Source organism: Pithys albifrons, chromosome 9, assembly GCF_047495875.1.
Source record: "Pithys albifrons albifrons isolate INPA30051 chromosome 9, PitAlb_v1, whole genome shotgun sequence".
Classification (NCBI taxonomy): domain Eukaryota; kingdom Metazoa; phylum Chordata; class Aves; order Passeriformes; family Thamnophilidae; genus Pithys; species Pithys albifrons.
Genome location: NC_092466.1, coordinates 19651367 through 19673681, shown reverse-complemented (window position 1 = coordinate 19673681; position 22315 = coordinate 19651367). Strand labels below are relative to the sequence as shown.

Here is a 22315-nt window from a genome sequence, read left to right as displayed (position 1 = left end):
TAGTAGACATTATTATTTAATTATCCACAACATGTATATCAGTAATACAAAAATATGAGACTGGAAATCTGCCAGAAACTTCAGCTGATAGGGTGATAATGCAAAGATAATTTTTCCAACTATCTTCATTGGTCTAATAAGACATATTAGTCTTCGCTCATAGGCCTTACTCAAAATAAAGCTCTCATTCCTTGGTCGTGGGTGATGGTGTAGAGCATAAAGGTGTCAAGGACACTCTGAATCATATTGATACAAGACCACAGTTGCTTATGATTATCTTATGATTACTGTAATCCTTGTCCAAAATAGCAAGCACAGTGTTTATTACACACCTAGCTGTCCATCGGCACCTTTTGTGAGGGTAATTTCAGGAATCTCATCTGGCCTAATAGAGGGACGTGGATCAGTGTCAGCACGGCCAACCACAAGGTGCAGATCAGGAGGAGAGCTTTGCAGTAAAGTCAGAACTTCATTGCATGGTAAAGATGTGACATCAATTCCATTCACCTAAATGACACACAGGAAAAATCATGTTATAGATCTCATTGACCATCATGTACTTCGCTCTCCACTCTGAGTTTTGAATATGAACTTAAATTAGGTTTCACTTTCTTGTTGCTGCTTTGCTGTGGTATTCATGTCAGTGAATGCAACAGTTAAAACTGCAGTTAAGATGTCTTTCTTGAATTTTTGTTTTTCTGAATGCAGAGCTATTATAAAAATAGCTTTTTTTCTCATGAAACTCGTCTTCTTGCAAAAAAACAAGGAAGAGACTCTAATACAACAAATTGACCATGAACCAGGCTGGAAAAATAGGTTTTGTTCATACATTCCACAGGACATAACTACTGCATCCTTTTTAGATCACCTATCTTAATACAGTAATTCAGTTTATGTCATTTAATTGGGAAGATGTTTAATGTCTCAGTTGTCTTGCATTGCTGCTAGATGATTCATGTAACTTGCCTGGTCATACAATCTATTTAGTCTGAAAATTATCCCACGGAAGTCAGCAAAATTAGACATTATATGATTCATTTGCATATGCGTACCTTAATGTGTGATAAACTGGATGCTACCAAAGGAAGAATGCCAAAGCTAAATTACATTGATCTGAAAATATTTTCCCCTCTGTATAAACTCAAACAATTACTGTACCATAATGATTCTGTCTCCCCTTCTCAGTCTTCCATCAGAAAGGGCAGGGTCATTCAAGATTTCATCCACATACAGGCAGGTGTCCACTTTGTTAAGAACTACAGAGAATCCATAACCATTGTTCTCTGACTTTGTCAAAGTCACAAATACCTCCATTTCCTATTAAAATAAGCACAAGATATGTTTGGTGTAGGCTTTTCTGTTGCTTCATTAACATCTTCCCTTATGTTTTATATGCAGATAGGAATCATAGCCTCAGATGGTATAAACAAGAGTATACATAAGGGTTTCCCTGACCATATTACATAATTAATTTCCCTTCTTTTTACCTAGTGAAGCTTCATTTCGATTGATTGATAGGGTCTAATAAGGCAGAGAATGCCACCTGGGCCTAGAATTTTGGCATTTGAATTGTGTAAAGAATGGCTTGGAGTCCTCTGAGCTGACAAGTGCTGCAATAGCAGGGTGCAAAGATTATTGTTGTTATTGCTATTACTGTCCCACTGAAGGAAATGGCTGGAGCTAAATCTTGTCTGCAGTGTTCTCAAATTAATAGGAATTCAAAGCTCATTAGTGTCAGTAGGAATGCAAACTGTTCTGTATTTGGGACGACTGAGCCTTATATTTTGAATAGTAATTAACACATGATCATACTTTCTTATCAGGACCATTAAAGTAATTTCACTGTAACAAAGTGATTTTCCACACAGGTTTTAAACATGACAGACAAGAAAACAAGTAGTTGACTCCAATTAATTTTAGAGGCTGCTAGAGGGCTTTTAGTCCTTGGTACACTGAGAATGGTATTGCAGAGTGCTGGGAAGTTGGAGAAATAGTGAGATGTCAAGAACAAGGAAATGGCCTTGAGGAAAATGGTAAACAATTCTAGAGGGCTGTGCATAGTGGAAGGTCTGCTTTACTCGAATATTGTGGATATTCAGGAAAGTAAAATAGAAAAAGAGAAGTCATGTAGAAATAGCTTAGAAAATGAGTTAAAGAATGTAACACTCTTAAAATTGCTTCTTTCCCCTTGTGTTCTACCCATTAGTAATATGGTGCCTATCACATACCTGAATGTAATCTTCATTGTCTTCCTTCTCTTCCTCTGGTTCCTCCAAGTCTTCCCACTCATTGTCACTGTCATGTGTCTCTCTGGCAGGCAGGGATGATGTTAGGGGACCATAAACAGGTGGCTGTGTGGTCTCAGTGGTTGCAGAGAGAGTCTTGGAGCTTCCTCCTCGTGAAATTGGGGTCACAGGCAATGAGCTGATAGTGAGATACTCTTCATCAGTAGGGGTTAGAGAGAGAGTTTCAGGCATACATTTTGTGTTCGATAAGTCAGCATGACTCTTATTAAATATGTGGCTGAAAAATAAAAAGATTGCTTATTTTCCTCCATATGCTTTATTAAACGGCCATTGAAAAGTCTACTGCTTATGCATGACCTTATTTTAATTTTAACTGAAGTACTAGTCATGGTATTGAATTTGAATTGCTGTCTGAATCTTACAATGTTAGTATAAAACAAAAAATAATCAACATTTTCCAAGTTACTTGAAAGATTAAAAAGCTTTCATGATTTGAAAATTGCCTTTGCAAAATCTTGCACTCTTTTTTAAAGGCATTAGGTTGTTTCTTGATTATTTTTTAATAATTGGACAATGCCTAGACCATTAATTATTTCATCTTACATAAAAGATATTCACTAACTTTTCTTGTAAGTAGTATGCAAATTACAATACCACTACATTTCTTATATTGGCATTTGTCTTCAAAAAGGATTAACAGCCACATTTCTGGCTTCTACAGGTCTTTCTTTGGTATCTGAGCACAGACCAGAAACTTGAAATATGAAATGATTCCTCTCTCTCTCCATGAACAATGTAAGTCCTGACTTCTTTCTGTAAGCACTGAAGCATACACGTTGTCCTACATAAATCAATGGATTTATTCAATTACTAGAATTAAAATTATTATTGATTTTATTCCATTATATTGAAGTCAGCATTTTTGATGTTCCAGCCCACACTGTAATCATATATGCTGTGTTTAATATTGTCTTGGCTGTTGTCATTAATGAACCCAAATAAACTACCATAACATTGTCTCCCATTAAATTTACTGTTAAAGCTCATTAAAATGCTTGAAACACCATTTCTTTAAAAGTATGTTTTCTTCATATCAATCCTTATTGAAATATTGCTAAACCTCATTCATCTAAAACCACTTAAAATGGTATAGCTCTTATAAATCCTTCACATAGCAAAGATGCCATGTCATTTCATGTCTAAGTCACCCAGGATCTTTTGCTCTTTCATGCAAATGAACTGTCTACCAACTGCCAAGCAAACATAGACAACTCAAAGGAAAGCAAATTGCATGTCTTGTATGAAATCACTGAAGATCCCCATTGTTAAGCTCTTGTTTCAAAAGTTGTCTATAGTCATCAGGAAATTATAAAGCAGAGTAGCAGAACGGGTACTTAGGTTGAATACAGTTAGCAGCCTTCCATGGTATTTTTGAAATCCTGATGAAAAGAAGATGTATAGACTGGTGCTGTATGCCCTCAGTGAGGGAAGTGATCTAGCCTGGTGACACGTGTCTGTGTAGGGAGGAAATGAGGAGGTGCCCACCTCCAGCAGCCTAGCAAGGCTGAGAATGAGGTTAACAGTTTCTACTTTAATAGCTGGACAAGATACCTACAATACTGTGGAAGAAGAGTTAAAAGAAATGTTTATGGATAGCAGAAAAACAGCCTGCTCCATTCTTTTGGGGAGAGGACAGAAAAGAGTATGTTCAATGGACATTGGGCCAAGTGGGTGTCATAGAACTGTCACATGCTAGTGGAGTGCTGACTGACTTTCAAAGGGTATGAAAAGTGTTTGGCAGAGCTACACAAGCTCAAGGCAACGAGCCAGCAGTGAGCGGCTTAATCATAGCACAGCTTCTACCCCATTTCTACATCACCACAGGAAGTAACACGAGTCTTGGTTCTGCAGGTCCACAGATGAGCTCCACTGAGGTGTTTGAATTTCTTTTAGAGTCCTGTGATCCCCAAACCTGGTCTTCACAGGGGGAGCTATGGTTTGAAATTTTTCAAAGCAGCTTTTTCAAATGTTCTTATTGATGGTGATTAGGAGTGAAAGAAATTTTCCATGTGAAACCCTAAGCAGGGAACTTCTGAAATACATATCAGAAGACTTATACATTGGCAGGAAATGTTTTGAGCAATCTGAAGAAATTTCTTCATTGATCAAAAGGAATTTATTTAAGATGTATTTCCTTAAGGGGATTTTGTTTGGTTTTAGTTGGAAGGATCATTTAGACTGAGATTATGTTTAAAATATTGTTTAAAATGTATGCCATCTAAAACTGCTCTGGCTGCCTTTTGAATATGCAAAAGCTGAAACTAAATAATACTCAAAATGTATCAAACAAAAATATTTACTTCAGAGCTTCCTTCTGGGAATAATCCAAAACTTATTGTTTTGTTGAATCTGTATCTCTTAGCAAATACATTTGCTACAGACTTATTTCTACTGGTTTTATTCTCAGTAGCAGAGAAGCAGATATGTGAGTTTCATTCATGAATCCAGTGAAGTTTCTCCTCTCAACAGAGAGAAGCTACAATTATGAATTGCCATTACGGTCCCACTTGACTTGCAGTCACCTAATGCTCTAACTCTCTAGAGACTGGTCTGGGTCTGTGCTTGATGAGTGTCAAAAGCAACAAATTCCAAGTGACTGTATGGAAAAATAGAAATTACTTTCTCAATAAAATTACTAAAGCTGCAAGTTAAAAACCTCTAGGAGACTTTTGGTTTTGCACCAATCTTTCTGTTCTGATCATCTATATTCTTTTGCACTAGCAAAGATGATGAAAATGAAATAGATTGTCTTCTGTTTCCCAGTTTCTGATAGATCCAAAAGAGTGTAAAAGGAGACTGAGTCCATTTGCACTGTATTTTATTGTATAATTTCTCTCTTTCAGGGCTTCCATTGGCTTCTGAAGATCAGAAAACAGAAAATAACCTTTTTTTTCCTCTTTGATCACAGTTTATCTTCTGATTTGTTTTTTTTTTATTTCCTATGAAAAAATCTGAAATTAGAAGATTGCAAAATAAGAAAAATTTTTAGTACCTATTTAAGTCAATTCTGAAAATAATTATTATTAAATTAGAAAGTATTTGGTTTCTCTTATAAGTCAACAGGAGTGTCCACTGCTTTCAAATGGCAGCCAGCTTCAGCTGCGCAGTGTAAATGGTTACAGTAGCACAGCACTCATGAAACTGTCTTGCAGTGCGGACTTATGCAAAATTCTAATACGATGACTGTAAATAGGAAAAGCAGATTAAGGGAGTCAGAATGAGATGGTAAAACAAAATCTTCAGTCATCATCAGTGATTAGAAGCAGAGTCCTATACTTAAACCTAAGAAATTAACTTTCAAAATTCTAAGTCAAAGGAAAGGCTGCAGAGCAGATTTTTGTATTTCCTACCTTTTGGCCTGTCCAAATTCACATGGCGAGTAACAGTTCTGCTTCATCTCTTCCTCTAGTGAGTGTAATACTTCAGAACTGGCAGCTTCTTGATGAAACTTCCAAAAATGCTTATAGAAACTCTCCCTGGAAGTCATGAGTTTCTCTGTGGGCTTTCCTTGAAAGTCAGGTTCCTGCTCTTCATAAGCTGAGCTGTCATCTTCTGGAGGCTCACTGAAATCTTCTGCCTCTGGAGAATCCGGGCAGTCTTCCAGGTCTGGAGACGTGCTGTCTCCATCACTGGTAGACTGATCCATACTGTTTCCTACCTCTGTGCTGCCTGGCATTTCTGCCACAAACTCCTTAACTGGAGATGGTGCTGGAGTCTGCCAAAATAAAGAAAGGTTAGTGGTTTTTAATCCTTTTTCATTTCCCATAGTTTTTTTCCTTTAAGAGCAAAATATTTTGAATAGGCAGTATCAATAAGATGTGAATTGAAAAAATACCAAATGGTAGCTGGAAGGGAGGGGAAAAAAAGTAGAGGGATGTACTCTCTCACCAAATAATTCTTTTGTCTTTATGCTGAAATTTCAGCTATAAATGCTAGTGGGTTGGGAACCATGAGTGGGCCATTCTGCATGGAGCAAAAGTAATTCAAATGCACGTTCATTTTAAGAGTACTTGTGTGTGTGTCTATGAGCTGTGTTCATGAAGCAGGGATAATAATGCTAGCACATCTAATGACATTGTTTTAGTGTCTGCAGTCTCTACTGTTTAGGGGTTTTTCTTTGTGTTTTGTTTTATTCCCTGCAGGTTCTGCTATCAATAAGAAGCCTGATAACCAGTTAAAACCATTATTTCATTTATTTAATTTAAGAGACAGTCTGGATAGGGAAAGCTCTTTAGTTTCCTCTCACTTTTGGGAGTAATACAGCTACCCCAAGTTCATGAGTTACAATAGCTGCAGTTGAGAATATCTACAGTTTCTGGCTGAGGATCTAGTAGAGCATTTTTAGAAACACCACTAGAAGACCTGCTTAGGCATGTGCTGTTTCACTCCAATGACAGTACTGCAATTCAAAAGTTGTTGGATTGGTGTAAACTTGTTTCACATCTGCCAGATTTTTATTATTTTGTTTGTTAAGGAAATACCAGTTGAAGTCTAGAGGTTGACTTGAAGCCAGGAAGGGAAAGAATGGAATCGAGGGCCTTGGAGAAAAGGGAAGGTTGCCTTATTCAAGACTGGATGAAAAATGTAGTAGTGTCTTTCCAGGTTTACAGAAATAAGTTTCTGTGAGAAGCTTTGCCTTACCAGGGCAATCTGCTCTATTTCTGGAAGAACACCTTTTGGTGGTCTGCAAAGTAGCAGTGTAACTTCGCGAGGCGCTCCTCTCAACAAGTGCAGGACATCCTAAGCAGAAAGAAGGAATAATATTTCTGATGGAACATAGTCTATAGTACATATCATTTCACCACCTGAGATGGAGACAATTTTTATTGTGAATGCTAAATTCCTGGTATTTGTGCCTCTGAGCAGTGTCTGAGGGCCAAAATTTGCTACTGAAGGATTGTCATATAAGTGGACTATAGTTTATGTGTGAATGTGTATCTAAAGTCAGTTCTGTTTACAGTCTTCTGTTTCACCAACCCACACATAGGTTTAAATTAATTAATTTTCTTCTCTTGAAGACAATAGAATTTTCAGAAAAAGTCATTCAAACTACATGTGCCAGCGACACATCTTTAGTCAATTACATCAGCATAGCTCCCCAAACTGTGATATTACAATGAAAAAAGTAAATCCACATGTAGCCTATTTTTACCATTTAATTTCTTCATGTGAGTATGGAATTTCTTGTTCCAGGTAAAAAAATTACACAGCATTTGCTTCACCGGGTGGAAATTTGAATTGTGGGCATTATATTTAGCATGACATTACAAGCACAAATCAACACATGAAAAAATGTTCCAATCATGCATCACAGCAACAAAGATGTCAACTAATTAACAACTGGTGTGCATCTAACAATAGAATTCATGCATTAGTAGTAGAAAGTTATAAATTAAATAGCAGAAAAATTCTCAGTAAGAATTCTGTTAGAAAGTAAATTCTCCATAAGAGTTCTAGAGAAAATTCCTACAAAGGGAGCAGATTCAATATATGTAAATTCTGTCTCTCTCTGGTGATAATTAAGTTTAAATACAGTTTCATTCCATTGTCTTTATTAACCTGTTATCCATCCGGAGCCACAGTAACAGTACTGCCCAGTACCTGATACAAGAGCCCTCGAAGAGGTTTCCCATTCACAGCTAAAATGATGTCTCCAACTTCAATTTCTCCATTCTCTTCAGCTGGCTGCCCTGGAAACAGTCTTTTGATTCTGACAATAGCTCCTCCAAGGTGTTCACAGTCATCTCCTTCCATTTGTAGAACACTAAATCCGAGACCTCCGGAATTCTTTGTTAATTTCACTTCAAATGTATTATCTGTTCAAAGCAGAGATTGGAAAAGAAGTGGGAACCATGGCATATGAGGAGCTAATGCACTATACTCTCAATAGACATTTTCCCTGTGTGCTGCAGAGGTAGTAATGGCAAAAGAAGGGTTTGGTTTTCCTTTATCTTATGAAGGTTCTTGAAATCTTACAGGCGGAATAGGGAAAACTGGAATTTATTCCACCTTGTGTTCACAGTCTGCTACAAGTCCATAGCATTTTGTACAAACATAAAGAGTGTCATATGCTATCCTTTTCTGACATTCTTCTGTAAGTGTTGTGTAGATTTTACTATCCTGTAGCTGCCCAATGTTAATTTAGGTCCAGCACTGACCAGTATGAGCTGGAGTTGGAGCTACTGCTCTTTCCAGTTAAGAATGAGAGATCAGGCCTTTCCAAATTTTGTGCTTGTAGCTGAATTCCATTCTCCTGAGGGCAATGTGGAGGAGTAACTTCCTTGTGGAAAAGTATGGTTTAGACTTAGTGTTTATGGGACAACCTTCAGGAAAAGATACAGCATTTATTTGTTGGCTAAATTCTGTGAAAGCGATCTATGAATCTTCTGTTTCCAAGAAATTAAGTGATGGCAGTCTCCAATCCTGGCCCTGGGCCTTCATCACTGTCACAGCAGTTGTGCTGGCGATGCTCTCTCTGAGTAATGGCCTGGGCACATCGACACAGCTGCCTCCTGCCTGAGAGTGCTAGAGAGTACAGACAGAGCTGTCCCCTTGACAGCCCCATCTCACCAAGTCTGAGACCTACAGTATTTATGCCTAGGATAAATTCAGCAATATCTAGCAACTGTAACTCTAAGTACATCAGAAATACTTGGTTCAGAGTTGATTTTTGATTATGTCATTAATATTTGACATAATTTATATGATCTATTACCATGTATTATGTATTATCATTTTATTCAGTAAACAGTTTTCCTTCCAACTCACAGACATTTTGCAGAATTATTTTCATTCACTCCTTTCTTGCACATTATAGGAAGTCAACCTGAATTCCTTTTTTATCACTTACCATCTGTCAAGTAGTCCTTGGAACCATCTGTGAAGGATGTTGCCACAGAAACAACTGCACATTGGTCCTCCTTTCTGTCATTAGCCATCACACCTGGCTCTGCCAGGTGGTAGTTTCCCCTTTCTAGAACCAGGTTGGCAATCTAAAACAATGATGAACGGGTTCCAGTTACACAGTACACAGTGAGCCCTAAGTCTTTTCACTTTTCTTTTCATGGGAATGGAGTTGGAGGTAGAGTGAAGGTGGGGGTGGGCATGGGAGTAAATTTCTTTTGGCTGATCTTTGCTACTGTGCTTCATACTACATCCAGTTTAGTCTACTGGGTATCTTATTGAACTCTGCTGTTTTACAAACCTGGCCAGATTTCTTAAGGTGTTCCACAGCCTGTTTGTGGGTGATGCCACAGAGGCTGATGCCATCTACTTCCAGCAGACGATCACCTGAAGCAAAAGAAAACAAAAAAGGGTCAAGTTGCTTTGATGTTGAGGCTACTCATGTTATAGCCAGTCTTCATGCTTACATGTGTCAAATTAATTTATAGGAAAGCAATACTACTTGTTGTACATCATTCTATTATTAGTACTTAAAACATACCAGGGTATTCTCTAAGTAAACACAGTGATAGCATCTGGTTATACCAGTAACATTGAAAGCAAATGTCATTAAGTAGCCTGATGGCACCTACAGAGAGTAACTCTAGAATGTTGGTGTGAGGATTCTGGTTTTTCAGGGGAGTATCTACATGAAGTACAGGAACAGGCTGAGGAATGAAGGATGGCATATTATATTTCACAGCTGTAAAACCTCTAATCCCAAATCTATTTCTTTGTCCACAGTAACACTGAGTTCTGCAGCCCAGAGTTTTATTGCCAGATACATTACCTATCTTTATTTGTCCGTCCTTATCTGCTGGTCCCCTGGGAATAATCGACTTCACATATATCCCACCATGACGCACACTAGTGTTAATTCCACCCTGCAAAACATATACACACAGATTAGAGTGGAGTCTTCATATTTCTTCCTGTGATAAAAATCAAAGTAACTCATACATGCATTGCAAAGCAAATGTTTCAGCAATTATTTTGGGGTTTTTAATACAGGAAAAATGGAAAGAGAATGTAACTCCAAACCCGTCTACTTGTAATATACTTCCATAGGTAGTAATCTTGTTTTATTTTCTCAGGAAAATGCAATGCATTTCTGAGTGGCTATATAAAACCATTTACTAAATGTTCGTGTTTTTTCCCCTATGCTCACATAGAGATGGGGCTGCATCTTCCAGTTAGTCTCTAGCTCAGCTTCTCGTATGTATTCTGCAATTATTAACCTTTCAGACAATATATAAAGCATGGACCTGAACTTGTGTAATTCAGAGAACTTCCAGATTAACCTAAAAATCATGTTCCATCCATTTACATACTCTGGCCAAATTCAGATGAAAAAACAGCCCTTAATTTCTTCTGCAGGCAATGAAATGGCTGTTGCTTCCCACTCAATTTCAGCAAAGACTGCTAAGACATCTCAGCCTGGAGGGGTAAATTCAACTTTGATAGGCAGGACAAGGAATTATTTTTCAAATGTGGCAGACAGCTTTCACTGCTGCTTCCCCTGGTCCTCTAAATACACAGAGAACTGTTTTTCCTTATATTACAAAATAAAACTGTCTAGAGCCCTTTCTCTGGCCTTCACAGTGAGATCCACAGATCATCTTGAGTCTGCACAGCTAAACTTTCAACTCCTTAGTGTGGGATGACTTGTGTTATACTGCTTGTTGAGGCACAGGCCAAATCCATATTAGGGGCTCTCAAAAACTAAATGGTGCCCGTGGCCACTGCTTAGCCCTGCCATGCCATGGTCCTGTGCAGTCTGCTTGTACAGATACAGGCTTTAAGTTACAGCAGTTGTAGAGGGGCAACAAAACCAGTTATGACTTGAAGAATTTTTGTGTTGTGTTTTCTCGAGTCTCTGACTATATCCCTCTGTGACCGAACTCCACTTTCAATGGTAGATCTTGTTCTCAAATTGAGTAAAGACAAAAAGGGATTGTACTGCCACGTGCTTTATGCCAGGCCACTTCTTTCACAGACTGTGCAGGTAAGAACCGGGGAATGAGCAGAGCCTTTGATTTCGGTCATGTTACATTTTGACAGACACAATGAAAGATTAAGAGTAACACTTGCAGTCACACTGATTCCAAAAGTCCCATCTTCTTTAACAAGCTCCACTGTATAGATTTCCTTTGAGTTGTTTTCTGATGGAGATGGTAAGTGGGAAGAATCAGCTCCCTGTCTCAAAAATATAAACACTAATGAGATTTCAGCATCTCAGTTAAAAAAAAAAAAAAAAAAAAAAGGAAAGGAATGAAAAAAAGGAAGAGAGCATTTCCAGAAGATATAAAGGATTTGGTCCTGCCATCACTGTAAGTCTATCATGATACAATTTATATCCCTGATATTATTTGAAGCTTATGCTAATGTAACTCAAAATACCTTCTGTCTAAATGTGCATAAGCTGAGTATATATAGGGAGGACTTCTAATAGTATGAAATTGTTCTGTGACTGGTTAAACACTTAAGAGATTGCAAGAAAATAATCAAAATTTTATACCTCCACTGGAAAAAGAAGAATTTTAAATAATATTTTGTTGATCAGTTTCCCCATTTATTCATATCTTTCAAACATGTCTATCATTTTGACATTTCCAGTGTAATTTATTCCAAGGTTTTCTTTTTCCTTTCCATATTTTTTAAAACTTCTCAGTTACTTTCCATTAATATAGCTTCTATGTTGGTATAGTCTGGGCATAACATTACTGAGCAGCATCAAAATCTCAGTTACCTCTACACCCAGGCTATCAGCTGAAGGAATTGGAATCCTAGAGCCCAATTTTGGTGCTGAACTCCAGGAAAGGGTCTTCTGAAGTTCATCTACATTTATATCCTGTTCTCTGGGGAGAGCTGTATGACAATCCTGAATCTTTTTTCTCCCACTCTCTATACAAGAGATCTCAGATCCACTAGTGCTGTTTCCTCTTGATAGATTCTTTTCTTCATTTAATCCTTCTTCATACATGTCTGTAAAGCCATACCAAAAGAAAACATTGCTGAATGTAAGTAAACTTGAAGGAAAATACTCTCACAGCCCAGACCAGGCAGACAAAGTAACTTTCTATTTCAACTAATTGTGAAATCAGATCTATAAAATGAGTAAGTCACTGTAAAATGGAGCACTGCTCTTTAAAGTGTGGAGAAATGTGTTTGCTTCGTCGCTGAAGAGGACTATGACTCTCCATCAGAGAAAGGAATACCAAATTCCCTTAGTGTTCAGCAGTGCAGCCCATAATAGAGTTTTCCACACCATTGTAGAACAGAGATCATGTGATACCTATATAAAGTTGACTATTTTCACTGCTAGTATATGGTTCTCATAACTTGCACTGCAAAGCAAGATCATACATCCCAGTGCTTAATAAATGTGAATGTCTTGAATTAACTATTAGCATTCCATAGACAGCAAAGGCATTTGTCTTTATACCTTTGGGTTGAGAGATGATGAGCTCCACTTCATCGGGAGAGTTCTGTATGATTTTAACTGCAGTATTAAATGAGACACCCTCAAGGCTAATATTATTCACAGAAATGAGTCGTCCACCTTAAAAAAATAGGATTAAAACAAGACAAAGCACATCTAAATATGGAAATAAATTCAAGTAGCTAACTTTAAACTATGCAAGTATTTTAATTCTAATTAAAAATTAAGGATAATGACCTGGTTTGATATTTCCAGCTCTGTCTGCAGGTCCCCCAGGGATAATTGAAGCAATAAAGATACCAAGGTCCAATTTTCCTACATTTTCTCCTCCAATAATTACAAAACCTGCAAAAATGAGATAGCATGAGAATGTGGAAGCACTGGCAGTATTAGAAAAGATGAACCTTAGGAGCACAAAAGGCTCTTACTCCAATGGTGTAAGTTTTATACATGGTCTGAAGAATGGGGAGCTCTGATTTACATGGCATCAAGGTCTGGATTTGGGAGGGCTTTAAACTTATAAATAAACTGTGCTGGTGACTTTGGTCACTATTCAAAACATAATTTCTCAATAAGAATGCTTTCCTGACTTGCTGCTTTTAAAGACTCCAATTACTTTCTTTTAAGAGTCATAAACGAGGTCGACCTGCAGTGTTTAACAGCTGCAGGAGGAAAATGGTATGAAAGCTCATTAGATAAATTTGGACATTATTCTACATCATGCAACCAGGAAACCTGAAGTGGGCCAAGTAAACTTCTAATCTAAGAGATCTAAGAAAATTAAATATATTGTCAAGTAGTTCAATTTCACTATTCTGTCTATTGCAGAATATATTCTTCTTATACTTTTCACTAGTATAATAGTTAGGTTTGGGATTAGGATATGACATACAGACCTGCACCATTTAGAAATTTGATTTTTAATTGTATTAATGGTCAGCTGTGAAACCTGATGGTCTCTGAATTCATCCACAAGAACAGGATACGGTGTGATTACAATGTTAGATAATTAGATTGTTAATATCCAAATAACAGTCTGGAAGTTGAGAAACATTCATGTTAAGCTTGTGTACCCATTTTGCATCCCCATAGACAATACTTGTAAGGTTTAAGATGAATAAAATCAGCACACATGTATTTCAGATACAAAACTAAAACCATGTTCCTTTCATTCTACCATTAGTACTTGATCCCCTTGATGTCTGTAGCCTTAGTTATTCCTCTGAAAACAGAGTGGTCTTGATTTATGTGCTTAATCCTTTTCAGTCTTGGAAATTCTAAGTCCTTTACAACGATTGTTAGTTTTACTCTCTAAGAAGAATAAATGGGGTGAACAAGTTTATAGTCTTGGCCAACTTGACTCAGCAAATATTAGTGTTAGCGCCAGGATCTGAAAGTCCCAGTAACACATTCCTTACTTACCAAATCCATTCTTAGAGTCACGTTTTAGGCTGACACAAATGATTTCTCTTTCTAGAGCACTTAGCAAACCTTCCTTTTGGATGGCTGGTGATCCAGGTGCTGCAGAAACAAAACAGCTAGAATAAATGTATATTAATGCTGGGAGACAGTAGATTCATATATTATGCAAAATTGGATCTTCAGAAATTAAAATACATTTTGTCCTTGATTTCAACATTACCGTTACTTCCAAATCAATATAATTCAGGAAGGAAGCTCAGACAAGTGATCAGAAGTTTTCATTCTTTAGAAAAGTCTATGTACAGAGCTGTGTGAGCCCTTCCTGTAATATTTCTTTCTTTGAGATTATGTGTTTTTCTGCAATTAAAGATTAGGATATTTAAAGAGTCAGGCATGTAATGCTCATTGAACATGAACATGATTTGGATACATCTCCTCTGGGTTCCTTTGGAAACTGTAGCCTTAAGCCCTGTGGGCACTTTTGGCTCTGAAGGTGCGATCCAACGAACGCTGATTTTAGTGGTGACTTCTGTGGTGTTAACAAGACTTAACATTGTGCAATTACCACAGTGTGTTGGAAGTACAGTTTCAATTTTAAAACGGACTAACCAAATATACATAGCTTCATATTCCATAGATGTGCTCACTGTGTGCATGCAATGTGGCTTCTGTTAGAAAATTCGGTATCCAGTCCTCAGTCCAGTTAGTGTCATGCAAATGCAAGAGAGGGGGACCTGGAGCCTTTGCTGTCTTATGCAGTATTTATTGAGCTGTAGATCTCAACTTCAAGCCAAACAATGACCCCTGAGCGCAGGGGCATTGCCCTGTGCAAGTCTCTGTGTGTACTGAACTACATCTCTGTAGAGCATTAGGCACCATTATAGAATAATTTTATCATAAGTCCCTCACGACTGATCCTGGCAGAAGTTAGAGGAAAGAAAACAGCTTGTCTTGCTAAACTCTGGGTTAATTCCCAGGACCACACACGCAAAAGGATATTTTTTAATTTGTAATAGAATATGTCTTGGTCTTTTCCTATTGAAACAATAAATATGGAAGGGTATTTCCTCTCTTTTTGATTATTATACTCACCACTGATTGTGTTCTGAGTTGAATGGATCGACAGGTAGTCGTAACTCCTTTGCTTTCCACTCAAATGCATTTCTGACTGGAATAGACCTGATAAGGATCTGCGCGGCAGGAAATGAAGACTGTGTTACAATAACAAATCATCAATGGTATTTAGCACTTTCCAGTGTCAGTCTGCCAGAGCCAAGTTGGGAATGCACATGTTTATAGCTTTTCAACGAGTACTTTGATTTTCTGAGACACATTTCGTTGAAGGGGAGAGGTAATTTATCCTTGCCAGCATTTGCTTCCAAGTAGCATCTGCCATTAAACCACTTATATGACTGATTATGCACTGCGTTTTTCTCAGAGCTGAGTGCAGGCATCAGGAAAACACAGCATAGCCTCATCATGATTCATTTAGCCCTGCTGTTCCTTTAGACAAAACCATGTCTGAAAGTTTTCCTGGTAATTCATGTTCTCCTTGGCTCTATTCTAAATATTCTAAAAGGCACTAGAATTCATCAAAGGCCTTGAGATTTTGTGCAGCTATAGTAACCACCTACACAGGTGAATGTACCAACACAAATGAAGAGGGACTTCTTGCGCTGTTCCCTATGATTTGCACCTTTGGACATGCAGAAATCACTTAGGTATTGATTCCTCCATTTCTGATCAAAAAAGCTTCTACTGTGCATTTAGTTCGTATACTGCCATTTCCAGAGAAGATACACAGGCAGATTTTACATTTATTCTCCCTTATCTTTATACTTCCCCATAACCCAGTAAGTGGTTCATTCCTGAGCCCGGTACAAATTTAAATGTCACTCTCAAGTTTTTATCTGTTAGTCTGTTAGTTTCCTGCCTGTGTTTACATTACTGCTAGCCCATGGAGCCCCAGGACTTTTGGTGTAACAATAAAAACTTCAAAACAAAATGAAAAACAAATAAACAAACAGAAAGTTTGCCTCATAGTTTACCACAGAGGTTTGCAATTATATAGTCTATGACTGAGTATTCTTACACACCTTTAGGGGAAGAAGTAAATCTACCTGCCAAGATTGCACTTGTCTCTCATCCTGTTGTTGGTTTCCACACTGAGATTATCACAAGATTTGCTCATCATCCCAGCAGAAAGGTTTTCCAGGTTTGCTCCATAAAGCACATTCTCTGAACGAGACAGTCTCTGGATAAGGGCAAGGTGTTCATGCTGAGCTGCATATGCAGAATTTGATTTGTCTATTTCCACAAATTTACTGTCTTCTGAATAAGAAGGGAGAGAGGGGAGGAAGGAAAGACAAATCCACTGATATGAGCCCATCTTTTTAAACTCAAAGGAACTTTCCATCTAACCTTTTGAACACACCAGAAAAAAAAGACTGACATCACAGTTATATTGTTCTTGTATTCTTGAGACTATCTAGACCTTGGAGTTAGTAGAAGGAGTTTTCAATCCATTTCTTTCTTAGAAAGTATACGCTGTATTTAGATTTCATTTATATGAAGTATACTGCAAATTCACTTTCCACAAAGACAGATGAAACGTAAACCCCTGTATAAATCAAGCCTAAGTATCTCTGTAAAGTGTATTTTCTAATTGTTTGGTATAGGAGAAATATCTGTCTGACCGAGTGTGAATTAGCCAGGTTGGTAGTAATTTCTCATCCTTCACAGGCCCTCTGCTCCATTATATGTATATCTGAGAAGACAGGAGTTCTACTAACACATGCTCTCCAAAGTTCAGAGAGGTGCCAAGGAGCTGAGTGATTTGCACAAGTGAAGTTAAGTAGGGGACCATCTTGGTGGCAATACTTGCTACTCAGTTTTCCACCTTTGTGTGAAATCTACTATTTCCTTAGTGACATCTGGGCTGTGCTATATACAAATCTGTCCTCTCAAAAGAATTTATTTTTCTGAAACAACATAGTGCTCAAGGAGGCATTTATTTATTTAGGTTTTCAGCTGGTGGTCTGGAGAGGGGATCTGGAGGTGAGAGGAACAGCAGATAATTAGAGGCACATTAGAAAGTAGAACCAAAACTCTGCTTGATACAGGCCAACATCAATATGGGCTTTAATTCTGCTTGTACATGACAGCTAACCTCCTGTGTATTTTTCTAATAAATATTAGCCTGAATACAACTTTCTAGAACACTACTCTGCAGCATTAAATCTAGGCTCCCTCTTTTCTCAGTGACTTTGATCAAAGGAATTTCTTAAGGCATCAGAAGGTTTAACTGTCCACAGTATTAGCGCAGTCTGGGAGTTGCTATGGTGATTCCAAAGTAGAGGTTGCTATCAAGTTTTGAAGTGATGGTGACTTAGACATCTGAATGGTGCAGCAGAAGCAGAAGCATGCAGAAAGAGCCTCATAATCTCTTACAGCCTCTCTGTGCTGGCAAAGACAGCATTTGGAACTACTGTCTGTCATTGCCTTTACAAAGCTTTTTTTCTGGGACAGCAAGCACACACTGAACCTCTGAACCTGAAGTCACATAGTTTGTGTAAGCCCGGCTTGTTTTAGGATGTGGTGTACCTGTAATCAGGACTTGGGTTATAATTTTCTTATTTCTCAATAATTTTATTCTGTTATATATGGGATGTAGTAATTTTTATTAGGCTACATTACCACAAGCAAATGTGACACAGGAAACTAGGATTCACTGTTAGCACTCATTTGTATGCTAAAAAACACAGTCCCACTAAATTATGTTTGAAGCTACAGGTGTCAAGCAACAAAAGGTGCCTTGAACCTAAATGCCATCCTAGCATTTTTTCATGGTAACAGATTTGTGCTAATGGAATTTCACCTTTCATTAAATGATTTTAGTGGGAAGGAGGCAATATTTCAATCATCCTGTTATATCCCACAGTATAATTTGTTGCCCACACTTTTACAGTTCTACAGCAGAAAGGAGTATGCCAGCAGATAAAGCATGACACTTGATTCTCCTGCTACAACTCACTGGGTCAAATACTCGGGAGTTGTAAATGATTATGGTTCTGTTCAGGGCAGTGGATGAGCTGGTGGAAACTCCTGTTGCTTCACTGAAGTCAAGAGTGATGACAGTTGTCAGCTTAGGTTATTTCTTACGTGCCTCAGTTTCCCCATAATGATCCTCACCCATCTTTACAGATCATGCTGAGAACTGCAGGTGAGAAGTTCTATGTAACTGCCCTGGGTTGAGTAGAACCTTACCTTAGAGCTATGGCAAACCTGAAGTCTAAGGAGGTATTAGTCATATCTTCCACAGACATGGCAGAATCTAAGGTAGTTGCCGCTAGCAGCTCCCAGTTGAGTGGGTATGACTCATGTGCCTTTGGTGTAGTGGTTTTGTCCTGGGAGTCAACAGCAGGGTAGAATCTCTGTCTTATGCAAAGACAATTGTATTCAGCTCCAGCATATCTGGGCACTATTATAGTGCTCATTTTTTGGAACATTTTTCAGGTTACATTTGTGGTAGAATTCTCAGCAGGTCTTCTTTTATTTTTCTTTTTGCTTTTTTTTTTCTTTGTTTGTTTTGTTTTCTTTTGTTTTGTTTTTTTTTAAATTTCGGGTTTTTTAATTTTAAATTTTTATCGTCAGAGAAACCCTCTTCACCCACTACACATGCCCATTCACATGCACATGCCAAGTTAGACTTACACTTCTCCAACTTCCAGTGTAGTAGGAGATATTCCTTTCTATCTGCAACAGACTGAAACTGATGTGGCAGGTTCTAGTTCTCAGCTTTGGTGAATGCACCTTTCCTAAAACCTAACCCTGTCCTATGGCCCCAGTAATGAAAGTGCATTTATACTTCACCTGATGAAGTTTGCCGAAGTTGCCGAGAATTCATCTGCGCATTGAATTTGTGCTGGGCAGAGCAGAGGTCCAGTAGATATTTACATGTCTTTGTAGTATCAGTAATGAAGGTGTGTTTCTTGCCACTGAAGCTGCTTTCAATCATGAATTTTTTTCTCTGAAGGAAAAGAAAAAGCACAGCTTGCCTCATATATCAGTCACTACACTGATGCATTGAAAGTTCATTAATATAATCTTGTTGCTTGGTCCAGTTGTATTTTTGCCTGACTGCATGCCTTTTGGGTGGAGCAAATGCCTGTTGTAAATTCAATAGCTATTAGCAAGATGTCTATCACTGGGATCAAAACCCTTCTATGTAAAAATTCGAGCCTTTGGACATAGAATGCATTGAGAGCAGGTTGCTAAAACTGCAAAATTTGGCCCTACAGACATTAAAATTATTAAACAAATTTAATGTGGAAATGAACATATCTTCAAGGGGCAGCAGAACCATTTTGGGAGAGCACAGAAGCTGGAAAATGTGTGGTGCAGTTTGACACTTAAGATTGTATGGTAGTAGATTGATAGGCCTCTCATATCAAAATCCAACTTAGAAAGGGTCACGATCTTGTCACCAGTACTAGTTTGTTATCAGACATGAACATACTAAAAGATGTGGATAGGAATAATGAGATCTAGAAGTGGGAGACGTGATCCCATAAGCTGGTGTAGGCAGGAAAATAGAAGAAAAAAGAGAGAGCAAAGACAAGAGAGGAATTAAAATAGAATATGTCATATAGAGGTTCGATATAATCTCTGTAATAGTCAACACCAGATTGTTCAGTTTCATAGTAATTTGACTCCATGTTTGGCAAAAAAACCTCCAGAACTATACCTCACAAAGAATTGTGTTTCTTCATATCCACATCCAGATCCAGCTTTGATTTTAACCTGTTTTCAAAGAGGACTTGCCTGTATGGAATGAGTCTAATTCTGGCTCTGAATGGAATAAATTTACCAAAGTGACAGGAAGAAGGGGAGTAAAGTAGTGGAGTGGAGAAAAGATTCAGTAAGTTCCAACTCACATGAGCTGAAATTCTTTCTGTTTCCCGCCACTGGAATCTTAAACTGGCAATTCTTGTGTGATTTTTTATCTCATAGACAATTATGCCTTTGGCACAGATTCCCAGGATTATGTCCCCTTCTGTTCCTTTCTTCTCTTGGGACACACGATAAAATAACACTCCATATTCAGGAAGTTGCTGAGTCACCTTGTAGAGAAAAAGGCCTTTTATCATGCATTACTGAAAAAGATTCATGGGAAAAAAAGGCAGGTATATGGGAGAGGAAATGATTTTGAGTATCTTTCCTGAGCATTTTTTTACTCTGTCAAGAACCCTTTGAAAACCCTTACTAAATTTTCATACCCACCACCTCACAGAATGACCACCTTACTGTGGGGTGTCATAGAGTCATTACATACATTACTTTTCCATGTGTAAAATTGAAATAACACTTTCCTACATACTTCCTTTGAAGATGTAGGGGCATTATGTAGCTTCCTGCACAATCATCTAAACATTACAGTGGCACTGAGGTACTGAGCATTACTGCTACTTGGCACTTGTGTGTATTTCTGAGTAGAAATCCACCAAGGATTACTGACGCTGCCTACTGTGAAACCTTGTTTTTTTTCTCTTTCCCTGAGCAAACCCAGAAACCATGAGGTACAGAAAGTATGATGATCCTAGTAAAACTGCTCATAATTTGGTGCCAGGGCAACTTTGACATTATTATGGGCATGAGGGGCTTTCTTTCTACAACAGAGATAGATGATCAACTAGAAATCTTAACTGCAATGATACCACAGCTCCCAGCTTGCAACAAACTCACTCAGGTATATATGCTCATTCCTTCATGGCTATCATCTTTGACAATTAGACATTATAAATTTCCATTGCCAACATATTAGTTATAAGTTTGGCTAAATTGTACCTCAAAGTATCGCATCTAAATATAATGGTGACTTTGGAGGGAATTTCACTGGTCCAGAATTCCCTTCAGTGATAGACTTTATAGTAACAGATCTTCAGCATCACTTCTTCTTGCACATTGCTGGGCAAAAAGCTAAATAGGGTTATACTTGAAGGGTCTGAGGAGTCAGCTTCTGCCTCAGCCCTGAGAATACTCTGAGGAACTCACAAAGAGGTTCTGGGTGTTGATGCTTGTCTTTCTACCTCCTGTATTTGGCCACATAAATGTTAAAATGTGACTCTTTACAGAATTATAGAATATGAGGAGGGTGTACTGTCCTCTTTTGTGATCTGCAGATCCACATGAGTTTATTCTAAAACTATTTTTTATTTCTGGGAAGCTACTGTAGAATCCCCAAATGACTTTTCAACCATGAATAGAGATTTTCAGTGACCAAAATAAAACAGTTTAAGAAGATCTGTTTTCAGAAAGTATCCATAGTGCAAATGTTCAGGTCCTGAAAACTGGGGCATCTATAATCACTAGCTGAATCTGGGTTTTAAGTTTAATCCCTTTCATATTTAGAATTTACATGTTCTTGCCATGGGGGCTATCTTTCTCACTTTGTATGATGTGTTGGCTTCTTCTATAGACTTATTTATTGAAACAGATACTAACAAAGCTGCTTTTCTTCATTGCATTTGACACACATGATGGGACTGTCATTAAGACTAAGCTTCAATCTATTTCTTCAATTCCATTGACAGTGTTCGATGAGGAACTAACATAATTAAACAGCAACTAAACTAAAATGATGCTATAAATAAAAGCATGTTGCACTGCAGCAAAAGGACTCCTGATATTTATCCATTACTTAACCTCAGATATTTTTCATTTGATGGAAAGCAAAGGATTTTGGGGAGAAGGATAAATTAGCAGGAAAAAAATTAAATCCCATATTATCATGACACTTTAGAGCCGTAGAGAAACAGTCATGAGAAAATACTTCAGATAAGTCCCTCACTTCCAGGGTTCACAAATATTTTTAAACAAACAATCACTACATGTTTAGAAAGGGACTGAACAGCTGCTGTAATTTAAGAAGTAAAAAAGATGCTTATTCCCATGTTTTATAATCATCTGGAAACCAGACACATTGGTAACATGCCAAAATTTTGTATGAAGCGTTAGGATGCTGAAAATACACCCAAATGTGTTTTAACGCTTTATATAAACTCTCAGTGAAAATGACAGTACCTATTCAAATTTGTTCACCAATCTAAAATCCACTCTATCAGGCAAGAAGGAAATAATAGAGAATTGTAAATAGAGAGGGGTTTTCTACCTCAAAATAAATAATGTTTGGGGTGTGGCAAGT

General features: G+C 37.8%; 1 protein-coding gene across 4 annotated transcripts in view; it reads right to left on the bottom strand.

Moving 5' to 3' along the window:
• Positions 1 to 22315, bottom strand: part of FRMPD2 (FERM and PDZ domain containing 2) — a 57719-nt gene that overhangs the window by 22405 nt on the left and 12999 nt on the right. For 2 of the 4 annotated variants that reach the window (XM_071563274.1, XM_071563276.1), the window contains exons 11-28: positions 20049 to 20234; positions 18985 to 19141; positions 16233 to 16443; positions 15205 to 15302; positions 14113 to 14211; positions 12928 to 13035; positions 12694 to 12810; positions 11998 to 12233; positions 11340 to 11444; positions 10039 to 10132; positions 9511 to 9596; positions 9157 to 9298; positions 7908 to 8122; positions 6948 to 7046; positions 5657 to 6021; positions 2229 to 2523; positions 1159 to 1317; positions 333 to 507 (exon numbers count right to left, since the gene is read on the bottom strand). In XM_071563274.1, coding sequence (XP_071419375.1) covers positions 333 to 507; positions 1159 to 1317; positions 2229 to 2523; positions 5657 to 6021; positions 6948 to 7046; positions 7908 to 8122; positions 9157 to 9298; positions 9511 to 9596; positions 10039 to 10132; positions 11340 to 11444; positions 11998 to 12233; positions 12694 to 12810; positions 12928 to 13035; positions 14113 to 14211; positions 15205 to 15302; positions 16233 to 16443; positions 18985 to 19141; positions 20049 to 20234 — 2947 coding nt within the window. The remainder of the gene's footprint in view (positions 1 to 332; positions 508 to 1158; positions 1318 to 2228; positions 2524 to 5656; positions 6022 to 6947; positions 7047 to 7907; positions 8123 to 9156; positions 9299 to 9510; positions 9597 to 10038; positions 10133 to 11339; positions 11445 to 11997; positions 12234 to 12693; positions 12811 to 12927; positions 13036 to 14112; positions 14212 to 15204; positions 15303 to 16232; positions 16444 to 18984; positions 19142 to 20048; positions 20235 to 22315) is intronic. The other 2 variants (XM_071563277.1, XM_071563275.1) reach the window with 2 other exon arrangements.